The sequence below is a fragment of the Lampris incognitus genome, chromosome 4 (genome assembly GCF_029633865.1).
Source record: "Lampris incognitus isolate fLamInc1 chromosome 4, fLamInc1.hap2, whole genome shotgun sequence".
NCBI lineage: Eukaryota > Metazoa > Chordata > Actinopteri > Lampriformes > Lampridae > Lampris > Lampris incognitus.
Genome location: NC_079214.1, coordinates 54,641,028 through 54,662,650, shown reverse-complemented (window position 1 = coordinate 54,662,650; position 21,623 = coordinate 54,641,028). Strand labels below are relative to the sequence as shown.

The window sequence follows — 21,623 nt, the reverse complement described above, 5'->3', positions numbered from 1 at the left end:
CGTGAAAACAATGAAGGATATCCCATCTGGTTCGAACCAACAGAAGGTCTACCGTGGCACAAGTCACTGAAGATTTTACCGGAAGAATGCATCACAATACACAGTGCATCACACCTTGCTGCTTATGGAACGGTATAGCCGCAGACCGGTCAGAGTGCCAATGATGACCCCTGTCCACCCTCAAAAGCACCTACAATTGGCATGCGAGCATCAGAACTGTACCTTAAAGCCCTGGAAGTAGGTCACCTGGTCTGATAAGCCCCGTTTTCTTTTAGATCACGTGGATGGCCATGTATTTGTGTGCCATTTACCTGGGGAAATGATGGCACCAGGATGTACTGTGGGAAGATAACAAGCCGGTGGAGGGAGAGTGATCCTTTGAGCAATGTTCTGCTGGGAAACCCTGGGTCCAGCCATTCATGTTGATGTCCATTTGACATGTGCCACCCATCTAAACATCTTTGCAGACCAGGTACATCCCTTCAGGCAATGGACTTCCCTCATCGCAATGGCCTCTTTGTTTTATTTATTTATTTATTTTCCCCCTTGTTCTCCCCAATTGTATCCGTCCAATTACCCCACTCTTCCGAGACTTCCCGGTCACCCTTCCACCCCCTCCACCGATCCGGGGAGGGCTGCAGACCACCACGTCTCCTCCGACACATGTAGTCACCAGCTGCTTCTTTTCACCTGACAGTGAGGAGTTTCGCCAGGGGGACATAGTGTGTAGAAGGATCATGCTATTCCCCCCAGTCCCCCCTCTCCCCCGAACAGGTGCCCCGGCTTACCAGAGGAGGTGCTAGTGCAGCAACTAGGACATATACCCACATCTGGCTTCCCACCTTTAGACAGGGCCAATTGTGTCTGTAGGGACGCCCGACCAAACCGGAGGTAACACAGGGATTCGAACCGGGATACTCATGTTGGTAGGCAAGGCAATGGCATCTTTAAGCAGGATAACGCACCCCTGCTACACTGCACACATTGTTTGGGAATGGTTTGAGGAACATGATGAAGTGTTGAAGGTGTTGCCCTGGCCTCCATATTTTCCAGATCTTAATTCGACTGAGTATCTGTGGGATGTGATGGACCAACAAATCCAATCCACAATGGGTCCACCTTGCAACTTACAGGACTTGAATGATCTGCTGCTAATGTTTTGATGCCAGATACCACAGGACACCTTCAGGGGTCTTCTAGAGTCCATGCGAGTTGGTGCTGTTTTGGTGGCACATGGAGGACCAAAAACATATTAGGCATGTGGTCATAATGTTTTGGCTCATCAGTGTAGCGTCAGATGTGAAGCACAACTGTTCTGTGACTTAGTTGTGAATACGTTGTAAATACTAGGCCTATTTCCAATTACAAACAATGATGATAATGACAATAACAGCGGTCCCATATTGTTCTAACAACGACTAAGTAGCAAACCCATCCATCCATCCATCCATCCATCCATTAAACAAACTGCTTATCCTGTTCTCAAGGTCATGGGGATGCTGGCGCCTATCCCAGCAGTCATTGGGCGGCAGGCGGGGTTACACCCTGGACAGGCCGCCAGGCCATCACAGGGCGTAATAAAGATAAGAAACGGTAACGATACATTCTATTTATATAATATCCTGATTGGACGCTAAGCATTGACATTGTAAAATAGATGATTTTACACCGGTTCAAAAGCGTCAAAGTTAGTTATTCTGAGTCGTGATTTTAGCTAAGAACTCAGAAAACCAAGCTGACACATCAGAAATACTTAAAAACTTTTGTCAAAAGACTGATTTGTTTGAGCACATCAAAGGTGAAGAAGAACGTCTTACTTGCATCTCTGTACATAGTGTTTCTGACGTCCCACCTCGAATGAAACCACATGGGCAAAATCAAGTGATAGAATACGAAGGAGCGACTGACAGAAAATAATGGTGGGGGTGCAGAAAAGAATAGATTTTGTCAATGTTCTTACCAATGACGATTCTATGTCTTACAACAGCATATATTTTTAGATGCACTCACTCACAAGCATTTTTAGAGGGGTAACTACCCCCCCAACCCCAACCACATCGCCCAAGTGAGTGAGTTATCAGCAAGGTTCAGGAAGTGCTTTACATCCAAAAAATACCTACCTGCAGTAATTATACAGGATTGATGTATGGGGGTTTTAATCAGACAACCATCAATGTCTTCATAGTAAGGTTTTTTGTTTGTTTTTTTTGTTTTTTTTGCTTTTTGTTTTGTTTTGTTTGTTTGACAAAATAGTACTCCCGTGATTTGATTTGTGGCATGATATGGAAAGCAAAGAGCTCACTGGGATGAGCTATTGAGTCTGTTCTCAGTCTTCAAAGTGAGTCAACGTACCATAGTGAAAAGATGACAAATTGCCCTAACCGCTGCAGTCAAAGAACATTTATTTAAGCACAGCATATGATTTCATATCAGATAACTACATCCTGATCATTTCTGGGGGGAGGGGGTTGGTTTAAATGAGATGAGGCACATATGATAGGGCCCGTTTGTGAAAGTGTGCTACTAACTGCGAGCTCCCCATGTCTGAGATCTCCCCTCACACTGTTGGAGATAAGGCTGTCAGCGGCAAGCCGGTGATGACATTTGATAATACCCTGACACTATCATGCCAACGAATCTGATGTCTGCCTCACCAGAGAGCATGTCTACATCTGCTGCAGTGCCGCCGTAGGGCCGTGATACACAAGGTTTACTGCGTCTGATGTACCGTAAGGGACGCGAGATAACTGGATAGAATATAGAACAAAGGAATAGGAGTCTTTAATTGCAGAAATGAAGGGGGGGAATGCACTTGGTATAGTAGTGTGACTAAAGACTGTTAAATTTCAGTGATGCCACTATTGTTAACAAAGCTGTGACAAGCTAATGGGCTTGATTCTGACCCTTACCTTTGTCATCCTGGTAGCTGTAACTGTAGACAGCAACTGGCGAGTGGTTGATCAGGTTCTCGTCATGGTGCCATCCCACAGCCATTTTCCCCATGCCGTAGTAAGGTTCTTCTTTGAGCTGGGTCATAGCTGCTGGGTCCATGTAGTTCAGCAAGGTGACATTGAACTGGACTGGACCAGTGCACATCTCTGGAGGACTAGGCTGGGAGCAGCTTTGGGCACTCACCTGCTCCTCCTCATCTTCAATGTGGTAACCGGACAGGCTGTGCTTCAGTTCGGCCACAGGTTTCTCCCGGGACCCCGTCTCCATTAATTTGGTCTCTGAGGTGCTGCTGCTTGTTTGCGTTCGTGCAGGCTGTTTTCCCTCACTATGTTTTGACCCCAGTTCACTTTGTTTAGCCTGGGCGGGCTCTCCCTCATCACTGCTGAGTTTGGACTCTATCCCCCACCCCCCTTCTGCTTTTGAGCTGGAGCAGCCTTCATCACTGTGTTTCGACTCCACATCCCACTCCTCACTGTGCTTGGACTCTGTGTCTACCTCCTCACTGTGCCTGGACTCTGAGTCCCCCCCTTCGCTGTGCTTAGAGTCTTCACTGTGTTTCGACTCCTCATCTGCCTCTTCACCCTGTCTGGCCTCCACCTCTCCCGTCTTCACACACTGAGCCAGCCGGTCCCCCTCTTTATTCTGAGACACGTCAGAACAGAAGAAGATGTTGAGTTCCCACAAAGCCTTGCAGGCAGCCCTGAGATCAGCGTCGCAGCAGTTTTGGCTTTTGACCTCAACTTCTTCGCTGTGCCAGGGAATGGCGAACAGCCGTGTGTCCAGGTAGCGATAGGTGTGTCCGGGTTGCCCCAGAAGGGCCCGCGACACAGCGGTAAAGACATCTCGGTCGCGGACTCGGACCAAATCCCTCAGAAGGCAGCCTTTGCTTCTCAGAGTAAGAAGAGCTGCCTGAACCCGGGCATGAAGTTCAGTGGGTAGGGAGCAGGACCTCCTTAACACCAGGCCAGAGTAACTAGAGTCCCACTGGAAGAACACGAGAGCAACCTAACATTACCCAATCATGAACCATGAGTTCTCTGACTCATGTTTCTTTGTCTTGTTGAAAATATATCAAGTAAATATAGATTGATATATTTTATGGGAGAATGGCAAAAAGAAGCTAGGGGCAAGGGATTGCATTACATTAGGCAAAATATTCAGCTGATAACATAATTTCTAATTTTTGTAACAGTGTGTTTTTTGTACAGGCTACTATGGGTCTAGGGACAGATAACAAAAAAGATTAGCAAAAGGGCAAAAAAGAAGTAGAAGCAGTAGACTTGAGCTGCTAAAAACTTTGAAAATCAGCTGAACAAGACCAAACTTGAACACAATATTTAAAATTCAAACCAATCTATCCAAATTATCTGCATAACTTAACTGGCATTTTTATCATTTAGTATAGGTTATTTTTGTTCTGTCAGAACCTGAGAAAGGGCTCTAAAACCACATATAGTAATATGCAGAAGGCTTTCATCTGTGGCACACTGATAAATGGTACTATCTGTATTCAGCGGAAGTCTGACTGACTCACCAGCTGCTGGAAGCCCCGGTCAGACGGCCCCAGGAAAGGGATCTTCTGATCTCCCAACTCCTGTAGTAGCCTGCGTTTCTGCACAACACAAAACAGGAGAGCAAAATCCAGTTCAATACACAGCAGTTGGAAAACAGCTCTAACACCTACCATTTTTGATGTTCTCATATTCATACAATCTTTCTGGCACCTCTTGTCAATCACTGCTTCTAGCTACATGGCTGCCCACTCTTTCCAGCGTGTATGTTGGGGTGGGTTAAGCGTAGAGAATGAATTTCCTTGCGGGGATTAATAAAAGTACATCTTATCTTATCTGTATGGCCTTTGTTTTCATTTGAAGACTTTCAGCACTTTCAAAAATTGCATTTTGTTTTTTTTTTTAATTGAAGATTTGGATGGTAAATTCATTTCACGATAATACTGTCTTTGTAATAAAAAAGCTTTAACCCTATTATTTATTTTTTCATTTATTTAGTTCCCCCCCCCCCATTTTTCTCCCAACTGTACTTGGCCATTTACCCCACTCTTTCAAGCTGTCCCGGTCGATGCTCCACCCCCTCTGCCGATCAGGGGAGGGCTGCAGAGTACCACATGCCTCCTCCCATACATGTGGAGCTGCCAGCCACTTCTTTTCACCTGACAGTGAGGAGTTTTGCCAGGCGGACGTAGCATGTGGAAGGATCACGCTAGTCTCCCCAGTTCTCCCTCCCCACTAACAGGTGCCCTGACCAACCAGAGGAGGCGCTAGTACAGCGACCAGGACACATACCCACATCCGTTTTCCCACTCGCAGACACGGCCAATTGTGTATGTAGGGACGCCCGACCAAGCCGGCAATAACACAGGGATTCAAACTGGCGATCCCCATGTTGGTAGGCAACGGAATGGACCGCTACACTACCCGGACTCCCTCATTTATTTATTTCTATTCTTTTTTGTTTTTGTTTTTTTCCAGGCTGCAGTATAGCACCTTGCTAACTAGACTGTAATTCCAACTACCTTGCACTGGCTCACAGTAAAAAGTTGTTTGGAGACACATGGTCCCACCAAATCGCTTCATTTGGAGAACTTTTATTGTGAAGTAGGATGAAGAAGCACAGACATATGATCTGGTGTGCCAAACACTGGTTTGTAAATTGTACATTTGAAGGTTTTGTTTTTCTAGCGTTTTAATTAAGAAATTAGGTTATTTATACTTGCCACAGAACAACTGCCAGACTTGAGCGATGGTATACAAAAACAAAGGGGTAGATGACCTGCCATAAACCTCAGATGATAAACCAGCAAAGTCCATTTGAATATACACAACAGCAGCCTCAGTATCAAAACAACCAGACAGAGTCTTACTACATTTTACCATCAGAATTATTCCAGACATTAGGAAGTCTGGCAAATCGATAAATTTAAAACTGAATATATCACAGGATTCATCCTTGCACTTATCCCAGCGGCCACTTTCATTGACATCTCACATTTTTATGATTTTTGGAGGCTGCTGAGGGGTTCCTCACAACCTTATAAAAGATGCCCTGTGCCATACAGAGCTCCTCCAATAAAAATCCCAACCTGACAGAAGGATCAAAGTGCCTTTCATTGGGCGGCATTCCACTCCGACCTGTAAATCCAATGGCAACGGCATTAAACTGCAATACCCAAATAAATTTCAAAAGTGCTGCCCCACCCTGCCTCTTTTCCCTGTCTGTGGGTGTGGGGGTGCGTGCACATGTCCTTGTGCCTGCATGTGTATGTGTTTTATTCCATTCTCTACAGGTGTGCGCAGGCAGCCCCTGCATGGCATATCAACAGCGGGAAGAAAAGCCACGTCATCAACCCGCTGTTTAGACTTTTAAAATATGTGCAAGCCAGTGCGAACGGCCTGCACATTGACCGCCTCATGGCTGTGATAGTTTAGGGAGGGCAAGCCCCGTATATATTTCCCAGACATTTACTGCACACGTCTCACATTTCTGCTACCCTAATAATGCCAGAGACCTCATGCGGCACACTGAGGGGGAAGGGGGGGGCCGACTACCAAAATACGTCTTGACTTTTAGTGCGAAATAAAATGTCTTGTTAATAAAATTAAAGTGCAGGTATAAAGACATGGTGTCCTGAGTCAATAGAAGGAGCCGGATCAAAAAAAAAAAGGACAAGCAGAGAAAGTATGAGCATTAGGGATAAAGAGAAGACTATAGATCCTAATAAAAGAAGGACGATTGGGGAGGGGGGTGGTACTACAGATCTGAGCAGTTTGGTGAATTTGCCTTCAGGGATGCATCTTCACCTTAGGCTAAACAACTCAACACCTGCCGAAAGTTTTCTAAAGGATGCACAGGAGTGTACGGGCCTTCCAAGTTCTTCTGTTACAAACAAAAAACAGGCCCACAGACAGAAGGAATCTACAAAACAAAACAACATGCACTATTCATGGCCAGGCTCCATTCAAAAGGCTGCCAGCGAGACTGAGGAAGAAATACTGACAACCTGACATACATTCATTGGTTTCAAATTCTAGCTCATGGCAGAAGCTCAAGATATCAAGGCAAGTCTCTGGGGGAAGTGTTGTGTTTGTGTGTCTATCTGTATGTCCGCATGTGTGTACTTGCGTGTGTGCGCAAATGTGGAATAAGAATATAAAATGTGTATGTGCGAATAAGTAAGGCCACTCTACTTTTTCCTTTATTCAACTCCGATGCAAACTGATGCAATGCACAAAAGTGCAAAGTGCAAGCATTTTGTGTACACGCGAAAAGCTTGTTGGTAGACTGCTGCTAACTCAACCCTAGCAAGCAAGGCTTCCATAGATATACATACACGCCCTGTAGAAAAACACCCGGCTGGGTCAATGCGCGTGATGCCTCAACCCCTTCGCACACCACTAGGGTTGTCACACATATGTCAAATACATCAAGCTACTCAGAAATTCCACAGAAAAAAAAAAAAAGAAAGAAGAAGACAAGACGTTATCCAAGCCCTCAGAAGCAGATGGGCTCTCGCTGTATCAGAGGCATTGTGTCTGTATCTGTCTGTCTGCCTTACTGTCTGTCTGCACCCAAGCAAAACCGCACGGCCTAAAAGGTCTGCGTTTCCACTCGGACCTACGAAATAGGATTACCAATCCCATAACAAACGCCTGCTGCTTCATGGTAGCCATGCCAGCCAGCTGTGCTGTGCTGTGTGGTATATAGCTGATGATTTAGTTTTCTTTTTTTTCCCCTAATCGCTTTCTTCCTTGATGGGATTATTCCCTTAGCCAGACTGTTAATCACAGGAAAACATATTAGGTAGCACACAACCCAATCAGATCTCTTTGCTCTTGGTCTGTAGGAGATATCAAACCGTGTACAACTTATCTATTAATTTTATTTCCATCTGTGACACGTCAGCGGCTACTTTGTTTCAAGTGTTCCGTGGAGAGTAGATTAATGTCCAGTGCTTAGCATCAACAGCTAAAAATAGCTGGATAACTCTGCCAGGTCCACAAAACGAAAATTCCTGGAGCAGGGATAAAAATGGAGCATTTCCATCCCAAGTTCCTGTCTGCCCCTCGGGGTCCATTAGAACATGCTGTGGTAATATGGCTCCTGGTTTTGATTTGACTTGGTAAACTGCGGGTAAAAGCTAATGGTGCCCGGTAGGTGCTCGTGACAATTTGTAAAGCAGACATGTCAGCGCTCCTTGTAGCTCTTCTTGTTTTGCCACTTGCAAACTTTAGAACAGTTTTACTCAATTTTTTTTTTGTTGCTTGAACAACCCCCTACCTCATACCCACAGCCCCCTTCATCTAGGCCTATGTGGTGCCAATAATTAGTGTAGTACAAGTTACCCCATTACTCATTATGAAGACAGGGATGCACACCTGGGCCGTCGGGGTAGCGTAGCGGTCTATTCCGTTGCCTAACAACATGGGGATCGCCAGTTCAAATCGACGTGTTACCTCCGACTTGGTCGGGCATCCCGATGGGGGCGGGGGGGCTGGGAGGAACAGCGTGATCCTCCCCACACGCTATATCCCACTGGTGAAACTCCTCACTGTCAGGTGAAAAGAAGCGGCTGGCAAATCCACGTGTATCAGAGGAGACACGTGGTAGTCTGCAGCCCTCCCCAGATCGGCAGAGGGGGTGGAGCAGTGACCGGGACAGCTCAGAAGAGTGGGGTAATTGGCCGGATACAACTGAGGAGAAAAAGTCCCCAAAAAATAAATAGATAAGTGCACACCTTATTTACTTTTACTTCTTACCTTAACCTATACTCTTTAAGGTAAGACCTCCGGCCAAAAGATGGCAGCACCTTTGTCATTGAGGGGGGACAAGGCCGACAGACAGCTCTGGATCCTACAGCCACGGATACGAGATGAAAGATAGCTGTGTAATAGAGCTCCATGTTTAGAGAGCAAACTATTGGTACTTGTGTGACACCTATTTCAGAAATGGTCCCTTTCTGCAAAAGTGATGGTGAGTCAACTGTTTGACAAGTCTCCTGTAAAACTTAGGCCTCAAACAGGGAGACTTGCCGGGGACATCAAAGGCGCTTCCGCCCCAGTCCATTTGGCATCGGGTCTCAGAATTTAGGAAGCTGGTGTGAGGCAACCCACAGTAAAGAAGAGGGCAGAGGGTGCCCTTAAACCATTTGTGCACGCATTTATGTAGTTTGGAGGGACTTAAAATGTGCATCGTTGTTCTCTTTGAAGTACATCAAATAACACACCTAAATTATAACAAAAGGCACTACAACTGGTCAACAATTTACTGAAAAATGTATAAAAAATTCATATTTCATCTTACAGAGCCTTCATCAGAGCAATAAAATATGTACAGCAAGTTTGCATTTAGCTGTTTCTCAGTGGTGTGTAATGTATGGCGTGCACGTGGCATGTACGTGCCCAGGTCAAATAGGAATCAATGCAACTTTACAGAGCGGGATTGAAAAGTTAATTAATAGATTATTAATTAGAATTGATTAAATCAATCATTTTAGTCATTAACTTGTAGAAACACCAAACATTTGTAGGTTAGAGCCTCACAAATGATTTTATCTATTCATTAATGTATTCTTCAATTCATATCATCATCAAATGATACTACGGGGATTTTTTCTTTTTTTTTCCTCAGACTAAGTAAACTGACAGGTCATATTGGGCTCGCTAAACACTAAATCACTAATCAATTCATTGAAAAAATAATCGACAGATTAATTAGTGATGAAAATAATCGTTAGTGGTAGGCATACAATTTTATCAAACAAGGTTTGCTGTAAAACAAGATGCATCATGTAACGCTTTTCCAACAAGTAAATGATTTAAATCAAAACCAGGAATAAAGTAAACTCAAAGAAATGAGACCTGACCTTGTGCATGTGAGGGTTGTGTGTGTGTGGGTAAGAGTGTGCGTATGCCTACTGTAAGTACACTGCACACTGTAAGTATGAAAAGGATTGAACCTCACACCTGAGTAAACAGACCTACAATATAAACCGTATAGGTCTACAAAGGTCTAGGCCCACCTCGTCAACAGGGGATGTCTCCAGCTGATACAAACTAGAGTGAGATAACACAGCACCTACGTGCCATTACACACACACACACACACACACACACACACACACACACACACACACACACAAATACACACACACACACACGTCATTCCTCACTACCATAACATACTTTCATTCTCTGCGAGGACAGACTTCTATGGCATGACCAGTATAGTAGTGGAGAGGTTTCAAGCTCTGGTCCCCAGGTCCCACAATGCCACTGGTTGTCTACTGTGCCATGTAATCCACCCATCTAATCTATCCAATCGGGGTGTTTTCAGACCTGACACTACAGGTGAGCATAACCAAGAGCCTGATACAACAGAAAACCAGAAATGGTGTGGGTCCTGAGATCTGACATTGACAACCACTATACTAGTATGCTTCTTAATACCCGCCATGCTACACAGAACCACTAAAAAAAAAAAAAAATTCACGTCCGAAATGAGACTCAAACAAAATCTAAAACTACTCCACTTGGAGGGCAGGGAAAAAATTAACCCTCTTCTGGCTTGACTTTTGCTCATCTGACACTTTGTTTACGATCATTTGTGGTGTTAATTCAGTCAAGGAATACCAGCTGGCCACCGGTGCTTTGTGACGGATAGGCCTAACTGGAAAGGCCAGTGAATGTCTAACTAACTGGAATGCATGGGAGTTGACTTGAGCGCCGGGGTAGCAGTAATGTGTAACCCCACATCTGCGCCCCTGCCCAGGAGCTGCCGATGCATATTAATTGGAGTGTGAGAACTAAAAGCTACACCGCGCATTGTGATAAACTATTGTATGCATTGTAATTTAGGGTTGAATCTGTCACTGGTATGTGATCACCTATATAGTACATCTGATCTGATGCAAACATCACATGTAAATAGTTCTTGATTTTTTTTTCTGTACAGAGCTTCTGGGGCAGGGTTTACTCCACTGAGACAACAAAATGCCAGAGGGTTTCCTGTCGAAAAAAAACAAAAAAAAAAAAACATTATAAGGTTTTGTTGTACTTTTTGTACTTTGCTGTCTGTTGTAATGTTCTGTGTTATTTTCCCCATCTGTTTCTGAGAAGAATAAAATTAACTCAAGTAAGTTTGCCCAAGCTAGCATACATTTTAGACCAACTGAATGGTGATTTCACTTAATTAAACTGATCATAACTGTAAAGACTTTATCTTACCAGCAAGCAAACTCTTACTAGTATAGATAGCTCGCTAGCTAGATAGATAGATAGATAGATAGATAGATAGATAGATAGATAGATAGATAGATAGATAGATAGATAGATAGATGGATTGTTTATGGAGCCCTTCACTGTTAAATTTCAACTAAGCCAATACAGGGATGTGGAATTATATTGATTAAATATTTACGCATAGGATTTTACAAATTGCCCCTAGGTATGAATGTGTGTGTGTGTGTGTGTGTGGGCCCTGTGTGATGGCCTGGCGGCCTGTCCAGGGTGTCTCCCCACCTGCCGCCCAATGACTGCTGGGATAGACTCCAGCATCCGCGTGACCCTGAGAGCAGGATAAGCAGTTCGGATAATGGATGGATGGATGGATTTTACAAAATAAAATGGTGTAACTGCTTGTATTTTTAAACTTTTATAACACTATTCAGGCTCACATGGTAGTTTACCCTATCCCAGCAGCTAATGGGTGCAAGGAAGGAAAGATTTCCTAGACAGGAAGCAAGAGCGTTGCTATGCCTCACATTTTCTTTTGAACTGACTGAAGATGAATTGACTAAAGTCTAAAAAATACACACACACACACACACACACACACACACACACACACACACACACACACACACACACACACACACACACACACACACACACACACACACACATCATCATCATCCCCCTTCCACACACAGCCTGCATGCAGCAGGGATCTACAGATGTAAGTGATGAAAAATAGCAGAGAGACTTGTTCTGGCCCGCTAATTGTTGTTGGAGGCTGAAGGCTACAATGTTCATTTCACTTAGCGACAGGTCAGCAGGAGGCTGGACCATTAATATTACATCCTTTCCATCCATCTACCTGAACAAGGGGCCAGTCATTTAAAAGGGCCGGCACTGGGCAGACCTTTTCCCACCCCGTTTATAACACCCATCTAAGCACATTCTCAGCGCCGTGGGGAACCTAGGCCATTCATTAATTAGACACACACACACACAAGCACACACACTCAAATATTCCCTCACACAGAGACATATACACACATTCATATGCCTATGATCACCATGTGACCACCTTGGTCGGTGTCCAGTCACACAAAATGTCACGCCATTTGCCAGGTAACCTAAATTACACCAACCCAAGACTCGCATGCCATTCTAAATCACCATCTGCCATTTCCCTGTCAGTCATTGCCATCTCGTTCTTATAAGCATGTGCATGCACTTAGTTTAAAGTGCTTCCCTGGTCATCCCAGGGGAGGCCTACGCCTATCAGGTGGAGTGTGTGAGAGAAACAGAGTACATGATGAAGAAAAGTGATTTTAAATCAACTGTTGTTTTAAATTCTCTCTATCCCTATCTCTGACACGCAACCCCTCCTGGCAGGGTTGCAGAGAGAGAAAGAGAAAGCGAGAGAGTGATGAGAGATAGAGAGGTTTCCAGGTCAATCATGCAAAAGTATTTACAAATGCACCTGGGATAAGGCCAGACACAGACAGGTTGGCACATGGCCGCTGAGTTTTAAGTGCTTTTCAATGTGTCTGAGGTGTCGACATTTACTTCAAACGTAACCACACCTCAAAGGAGGAAAAAAAAAATGTTGCTGTGACCTTATGCGAGTGTCAAATCTGGAGAGAAGGTGGTGGTAGTGGTGGTGGTGGGGGGGTGAGAACTACAGGAAGGCGGTTTAAGAGGTCTGTCTCTATTCAATGCTTTACATAACCTTTTACAATATTCCAGGGAAGATCAACCGAGCACATATGCCCTGCTTCACGATCACACAGGTACAAGCATGCACATGTGGAAGATGCCCAGTATAACCAACCACCGTCTCCAGCTGGCCAATTATTGAGCTCCATCGGATCAGTTTGGGGTTAAGTGCTTTGCGGAGAGGCACATCCACATTGGTTGGTGAGGACAGTGAGAGTGTTTCTCATTCGCGTCACCTAATCAGACCTTTCGAGTCGATCTTGGACTCAAACCAGCAGCTTTACAGTCACAAGCCCACTTCTCTAACCTTGAGCTATGCAGAAAAGCGAGGGGCTTTTGCCACTTTGCCTTTAATTGTTAGTTTGTGGCGGGGCCATAATGTTTCCATTAGGATTATGTCGATACAGAAAGGCTTTTTAGTTTTCACCTTCGAATTACAACATGCTTTCATGAGGTCAGCTCTTTTCCATGCAGAATGGGGGGTTTTAACACGGACACAGTCCCTTGGTATTCAAGCAGACCCATTTGGGAAGGGGTGGGGGGAGTGATGTATAAAGTGAGTGAACGAGGGAGCGAGGGAGGGGAGAGGAAGGAGAGCGTTGATTGAAAGACTGTGATTAGCAGTTTTCAGAGGGGCGCTGTAGGGCCACTGGGTTGTTCCAACAATGTCTGAGGTGCAGTCAAGGAGAAGTCAGTGCTTTAGAAAGCTCTCTAGATTTCTCCCCCTATGCTTCCCTCTCTCTCTCTACCCCTCCCAGCACCACTTCCCTGCCCCTCCAAAAAAAAAAAAATCAATATGGCTGCGCAAAGTGCAGCTACGCCCGGGGGGGCCAGAAGGGCTGGATGCGGAGCTTAAGGGGAAGGCGAAAGGCGTCCTCTAGGCCCGTCCCATGGGCAGTGTCAAGGACAGACCTTTGGACCATGGGGAGGAGGAGGAGGAGGAGGAAGGTGGGGGGCCTTGTATTGTCCCTCTCTGCTGCCTACACTGGGGCTAGGGCTCAGGGCTTGGGTGCTGGGCATGGATGGCTAGGCAAGGCGGAGGAGATCGATAAGCAGGTGGAGCGTTAAAAATCCCCCTGCTCTGTAGGCTGGCGTCACACTCCTCAGAGCCCAGTGGACCGGCACATTACAGGGGCAGAGCAGGGCCACTGCTGGATGGACGGACGGGTGGGTGGATGTTGGTCACGTCTGGTCATTTTGTTGCCGAAGTGCGAGATTTGGAATCTGTGACAGTAAACAATTCAATAACACTTAGCCAGACATAATGTCTAAGGAGCATAGAGCTGGACAGTTCGCACACTCCCACTGTCTCAACACGACACAGGTCAGCAACAGTCAAAAGTGAGGTACTTCGCTTTTTGAAAGTATCCATGTTGCTCCTGCAGGGGCAATGGTTGTGAAGTATTGGCATTGAAAAAAAAATCTTCATTGAAAAAAGTGTCAAAAACAGGCAGTTGTGGTTTGGGTGTAGAAACCCCACAGCGAGCGAAAATGCTGTTTGTCTTTGTCAAACGCCTCATTTCCATACAGTAGGCTTTGGCGTATGGGCCCCATGGATGACGTGGGTGAAGTGCGTGAAGAGGATTTCAGTCCCGCCGCATGTCTGCGTGTGTGACTGACTGATCACAGTGGATGTGGCTTGTGTGTATAATCCGGTACCACTGTTAGACAGTGCAAAGACCCGGCTCTGTGTTCTGCGGCATGGGCTGATCAAACCCCATCATGTGACAGGCAACCTCTTCAAATGACGATGATTTCCCGGCTCCGTGTCCTTTAGGCTCCATATTAGATCTACCACCGCTGCTGGGCCCAGTCCTTCATCTGGGATAAAGATAATTTGCAAGCCAAGCCAAGGGGTTGGGAGTCGAGGGTAAATGTGGGGCTAAGACTAGGGCAGAATGCTGGGTTGGATGACAAGTATGACAACTATTGCGCAGTATTAAATAACCCCATGCCAGATATAAGCTACGCCGTGTTGCTTTACAGAATGCTCCAACGCATTTTGCATCTCTGTAATGCAATACATCAATTTTGGAGGAAAAAAACAAAAAAACAAAAACGGCACAGGAAAACCGACAGAAAGGCCGACATTATCTCTATAAACTACAGAGAAGCCATATTGTGAAAGTGTTTTCGTATCATTAACAAGGGACTTCGGTCACCTGTTAGCCTTCGGCTGAATTTCGGGCTAGTCAGTATTTGACAGGAGCTAACGTCACTTCTTTCGAGTCTCGGATAATAACATCTGTTCAAAAACTCTTCAATTGTTTGTCCAGCCTTATTTATCAATCGCGATTTAAAACATAAGGCATTATAAACAGGCTAGTGGCCTAAATCTGAATGCTTAAAATCACATAAAACCCCCAAATAGGGAAAAAAAACATATTGTTAGGAAAACAGATATGATTATAACATCTAGGATGCATCTAATTCTATCTCGTGTAGTCTCTGGCCCAGATTATACAGCATTATGATCTGACCCCAGATTAGTATTAAATTATGGCGTATCATTTGTGGCTGTTTACATGACCGTCGGGCTGCCTTCCTGGAAACCTGAGGCAGATAAGTTGTTTGTAATGGCATTAGCCAAATCCTAAAAGTATAGCAGAAGGCAGTTGTCTCGCTTTGGGAAGCCGCCTCGTTTCTTTATTTATTTTTCCTTCACTCATTCCGAACAAAGGCAAATATTCTACCAGGAATTGAATAGCTTAATCCTCTTTACACTTCCCAGTAGCTTGAATGGTGACAGATTAACATCCTGACGGTTTACAAACCCAGCCATTTGAAAATGTAATTGCTGGTGGCACACTGCATGCATGTGTTTAAGTGTAGGGTTAATATTAAAGCTAGTGAGGTTGAAAAAAAAATCAGTCAGGGGCGGGTTGGGCCGGACCCATTTTATTCAGCCCAGACCGGAGAGAGGATTGTGTCACGTACATTCCTCGGAGTTGGCAGCCGTTTCAGCCCCTCGCTGGGCGCCGTGGTTACTCTTCACTTCTGCTAATTATTACAGCCAATCAGAGGGGTTAACGGGGCGGAGCCATGCCAGACCATGTTCTGGGGCATTTAACAGCTGGCAGGAAGCGAGGTGAATGCAGTACACACTGGCCTCATCCAATAAAAATAAAACACCCTGACATCTGAGGTGTACTTAGCACAGAGGGGAAGAAGGGAGGAGGGGATGGAGGAAGAATGGCTAGGTTATCTGATATCATGATGTCCAAGTGCCACCTAGTGACAACTCTCCAGCTCCTCTGGTCCTCTAGGCTCCAGAGGACAGGGGTTGGGGGTTGGAGGTTGGGGGGGTGGGGGGGTTGTTTGCTGGCTCGGGCAACTCAATATGGTGCTCTGTCTAATTAAAATAAGATAGGATCCGAGCGAGAGGTTGAACACCATCACCATTTTCTTCTGTTCTTCACAGGACTTTATGAGGGCAATTTATGCAAAACCCCTCTCACAATGGCCAACATATAAAGATAATTTAAAATAATCTGGTTTCAAAATAGTCAAGACTTCTCCTCAAAACTCCAATCGACCTAAAAACTGTCGTCTTCTCACAAGTTAACCCCCACCGTTAGTTGGCCAAGTGTTCTCACGGGCTTGTACCACTGGGCTGGGTAGGCTGCGGGCCCTCAGCTTCTAGGCCCCCCTCCCCTCATTAGCCCAGGTATAAATCACAGTCTGCCAGTGCCCAGAGGTGAGAGAGATGAGAGTGGAGGTGAGCTTGAAATAATGCTTATGTCACGGCAGGTCAGCCCTCCATTATGGCTGTTTCAAAAACTATTAATCTTGTTTGTAGTCAGTGGCCTACAAATAATTACTCCATCTAACCCATGTAATACTGCATGACCGGCAGTCGAGCCTGGTCAATTTGAGGCTGGGGTGGTTGGGCAGAGAGTGGCGTGGGGGGAGAGGGGCTAGCCACAAATTAGGCCCTGTCTTCTGCTACTGGGTGACCGATGTCCCACTCACTCCAGCTATGGCCTTTGTACTCTCAACCCTGATTTAGACAGATCAACACACAGCCATGCATGCTCAGAAAGGTAGCTGCGTGATTGGATGCACATGCGAGCGCAAAGCTGTGCACACACACACACAAACCTAGACAGTCAGGACCACACATACAAACACACTGACAAACACACACAGACAACAATTAACAAAGCAAACACATATTACTTTTCAAAAAACTTTTCAATGACCTCTATGGGGCGTCCGGGTGGCATGGCGGTCTATTCTGTTGCCTAGCAGTTCTGTTGCCGGTTCAAATTCCTGTGTTACCTCCGGCTTGGTCGGGCGTCCCTACAAACACAGTTGGCCGTGTCTGTGGGTGAGAAGCCAGATAGATTTGGGTGCGTCTTGGTGGCTGCACGAGCGCCTCCTCTGGTTGGTCGGGGCACCTGTTTCGCCAGGGGGACGTAGCACGTAATCCTTCCACGCGCTACGTCCCCCTGGCGAAACTCCTCACTGTCAGGTGAAAAAAAGCAGCTGGTGACTCCACATGTATCGGAGGAGGCATGTGGTAGTCTGCAGCCCTCCCCGGATCGGCAGAGTGGGTGGGGCAGAGACCGGGATGGCTCGGAAGAGCGGGGTAATTGGCCAAGTACAATTGGGGAGAAAAAGGGAACCCCCCCCAAAAAAAAAACAAACAGAGGTAGCTTTCTAGAAGATAAAAAAATTGATGTTACCCTGCTTCAATCATTCATCACTAATCCAAATCAGAGGTCAACCACTGATGGCCAGTTAACATCAGAACCTAAATTGCTGGGTTCACAAGCGCCGACTTCATATTTTCTAACTAGAATTAATCCCATAATGTATTCCCTGGTGATGTCCATTTGTTTAACAGTCTCACGACCGCTCAACACTGCTGCCTGTAGCTGCTGCTCCACAACAGCGAGAGCCATCAACCGCCATGATGGAGCACCCACCCGCCAAATCACCGCTCCCTTCTCAGCCCCTCCCGGTGAGGTTGGCTATTGAAGAGAAACACACATATCGTTACAAAAGAAGCATCAGGGCAGTCGGCCTCACCTGACGTCACAGGAAGTATGTATGGAGTGACATAAATAAAGGCAGCCCTCCAGTGGCTGTCACAGCTGGCATTGCAGGTGCAAATTTAATTAGTCAAGGTGAAGTCTCCCTTGTTGTCTATGTGTGTGTGTCTGTGTGTGTGTGTGTGTGTGTGTGTGTTGGGGGGGGGGGGTCTTTGCCACGCACGACTGTAAACACGCGCTATATCCTAATCAGGTGTCACCGCCGCGTTTGATCAGCTTGCGAAAACTTGTCACGAATCCCCCAGTAGAGAGAGAGAGTGGGCCGAGGGGCGGGGGGGGGGGTTTGGAGAGAGGGAACAAAGAGAAGGAGCTGTCACGAGAGAACGGGTGGGGGGGTGGGGGGGTGGGGGGTTGCCCATTAGCGGTTTCTGTCTCCTATCCCTCTACCACTCTGACGTTTTCCCTCTCCTCTGTGTCTTCTGTCTCTCTCTGTCTCTTAAGTGTGTGGCTACCCATACAGAGGAGGCGTCCCGTTGACAGTCTGCTCTCAGCCTTGTGATCCCTCCACTCCACACTGAAGGAATAAACGCAGGAAGTCAGTGTGCACGCCTCGAAACTGCCGATGTCACTCACAGGCACCACGGAGCCAGACCGTACTCGGATAGCGCCGCTAGTTTTAATGTTTACCTTGAACACGTGCGCATGCATTTTGAACGTGTTCATCCAAACACACATTACAAATGCATGCGTGCACACACACACACACACGGGCACAAGCTGCACCCCCTTATTTTGCTTCTTGCATGTCCCTCAATGGTCAGATCCTCCTGTTGAGAGGCCCGGGGAGTGGAGACAGACGTGCCATCCTCCCTCCTACCAGTGGCCTTCCAGGCGGAGACAGCCATGAAGGCAACACACACACACACACACACACACACACACACACACACACACACACACACACACACACACACACACACACACCATTAGATGCTGTTTACCTCTTACTTCTGTTGATATTGAATACATTAGCCGCTTGAACCTCCTAAGAAACACAGGCAAGTGACAAGGCCCAGTCGTCTTTGCGACTACCATGGAAACTGAGATTAGAGCCTAACAAAGAGCGGACGGGAGGAAGAAAAAAAAAATATTTAAAGCTCGAATAGCGATACATAAATTAATTAAAGGACGGGAAAAAAAAACAAGCAGAGAATTAAAGTTGGAACATCTGTCAGCGACTTAGCTTCCCAACGTAATACCAGTGTTAGAACATTTATACCCTTGAAGTTAATGATCCCCTCTTTAATTGACAGTCAAGGAAAAGTGGTTGCGGCAGCATCCTGCCAAGACGCCGATAAGAGCGCAACACCACCAAACACAACCAACTCAACCCCCCCCTCCTCCCGTCCCCCATCCCTCCCTCCCCCCCCAAAAAAAATAAAATAAGAAAAAAAAAACAGTTTAAAGAACCTTGGCACTAATCCCTATTGTCATCCCAGCGCAGCGGAAGGACTTACAAACACTGATAACTCGGTTGAGGCTGTCTATTTCTCAAGAGTTACGGGGACAGCTGAGCCGCGGCGCGCCTCAAATCAGTCACTCAGATTAGCCCAATCCCTCTGTGCTGTCAGTCAGCCGAGAAACCGGCCTGTCACTGCATTTGCTTGAGTCCATCTTTTTTTTTTTTTCTTGTACAGTACACACTATATGCCCCCTATACATGACAATGAGTGCGAGGAAAAGGGGTCCACCCGCTCGCTGACTGAGGATGTATGGCAGATGGGGTATTGTTGGATTAAGCCCGTGGTGCGCGCCGCGCTCCCGACATCCTGACGACAACTTTGAGGAGACTTGGCAATCATGCCCCCCCCCCCCAAAAAAAAACATACTGTAGTGTGAAGATGTGGGAGGTGTACGTCAAACTTAAAGCGCATGTACACGTTCACACATGCACGACACACGCAAACACCAGTGATGCACCACACGGAGGCAGAAACGTGCATGCTCCTGCATGCTGGCATGCACACGCAAATGTGCGCACACACACAAACATATGCTCACATGTAAAAAGACAGGTAGACATGGCGTCCGGGTAGCATGGCGGTCTATTCCGTTGTCTACCAACACGGGGGTCGCCGGTTCGAATCCCCGTGTTACCTCCAGCCTGGGCGGGAATCCCTACAGATACAATTGGCCGTGTCTGCGGGTGGGAAGCCGGATGTGGGTATGTGTCCTGGTTGCTGCACTAGCGCCTTCTCTGGTCAGGGGGGAATACTGTGATCCTCCCACACGCTACATCCCCCTGGCGAAACTCCTCACTTGTCAGGTGAAAAGAAGCGGCTGGCGACTCCACATGTATCGGAGGAGGCATGTGGTAATAGTCTGCAGCCCTCCCCGGGTCGGCAGAGGGGGTGGAGCAGCGACCGGGACGGCTTGGGGTAATTAGCCATATTCAATTGGGGAGAAAAAAGGAAAAAAAGAAAAGATAGGCAGACAGACAGAGACAGACAGGGAGAGAGTAAGGTTAACTTTAAATAACTTACAACAACAAAACAGCTCTTGCTTGAAAACCATAAGCTGAACTCTACCGTCCCTAGTCTTGACTTTAAGCATGACTTGAATCCCCTCCTACTTCACTTAACATGACAAAGTACAAAACAAGAACTGCATTAAGTAGTGTGCACGATATGCAAAGTAAATGGATCAGACTCCGAGTCAGAAAAAAAAATATCTCTAAAACTCAAAACCTATGAGAACAAAGTCAGCCCAAAAAAAAAAAAAAAACAGTAAATCAGGACCTTTTGTGTGTCAAATAAATCAAGGACTGATTAAAAGATTTAAGTTATCGCCATTTTTTTCCAAGTTGTCACAGTAAATTTCACGGTTCCTGAGAGCTGGGAGTCTGGCGACTGCTGTGTTTTTTTTTTGTATGCCTGTGTGACTCACTCCATTTCAAGCAGCCCTGCAACAAATGACAGTGGCTGCCCTCTACATAACAGGGCCGGGGGCGCACATGACACGGGGGCTGACAACTGAACCCTCAAACTCCCTAACCTCTACCCTCGCCATCTAAAACAAATACACGCGCGCACACGCGGGCGCACACACAACCAACGCGGACCCAGAAACAGCCCTGACATGACCGTTGTCCACCTTCTCTCCTCCTTTCTTCTCTCCAACTCGCGGGAGACAACGTTCAGTTCAGGACCGTTTTAGCCAGGCAAGTGGATGTGACCCACTGGCCCCCTTGTCGGGCTCATCTGAATAAGCAGAGCTTGAAGGGGGCAGCAAGAAGAGGGAAAAAATCTGCCTATATTATGATGGGAGGAGCGGGGGGTTATCTGTGGGGGTCTCTTTCTTTATGCCCGTTTGATCATGTGGTTGACAGTAACGGTGGATGGAAATTACGGACTGTTGAACAAAAGGTTGCAGTGTGTGTATGTGTGTGCGTGTGTGTGTGTGTGTGTGTGTGTGTGGGTGGGTGTGGTGGTGGAGATGGGGGATGGGACGTTGCCAGCAAAGTGTGGACGGGTGGATTTCTGTGCCCTGGCAGCGTTGGGCTCGTGACAAGCCTGCCGCACCAGACCGCCGCCCGCGCCGCGCAACAGGCCCGCCCGCCTGTCTTCGAAGTCCATCACTCAGAACAGCTGAGGAAAGCTCCGCGGGCAGGGGCCAGACGCGGGATGAGGGGGGGAGGGGGTGCGGGGGTGTTTGG

General features: G+C 46.6%; 1 protein-coding gene across 1 annotated transcript in view; it reads right to left on the bottom strand.

Annotated features, from left to right (window-relative positions):
- The window catches only part of fto (FTO alpha-ketoglutarate dependent dioxygenase), a 164,285-nt gene that overhangs the window by 132,789 nt on the left and 9,873 nt on the right, over nucleotides 1–21,623 (bottom strand). Inside the window, exons 2-3 of the mRNA XM_056278611.1 lie at nucleotides 4,487–4,564; nucleotides 2,910–3,936 (exon numbers count right to left, since the gene is read on the bottom strand). Of these exons, the coding sequence (XP_056134586.1) occupies nucleotides 2,910–3,936; nucleotides 4,487–4,564 (1,105 nt within the window). The remainder of the gene's footprint in view (nucleotides 1–2,909; nucleotides 3,937–4,486; nucleotides 4,565–21,623) is intronic.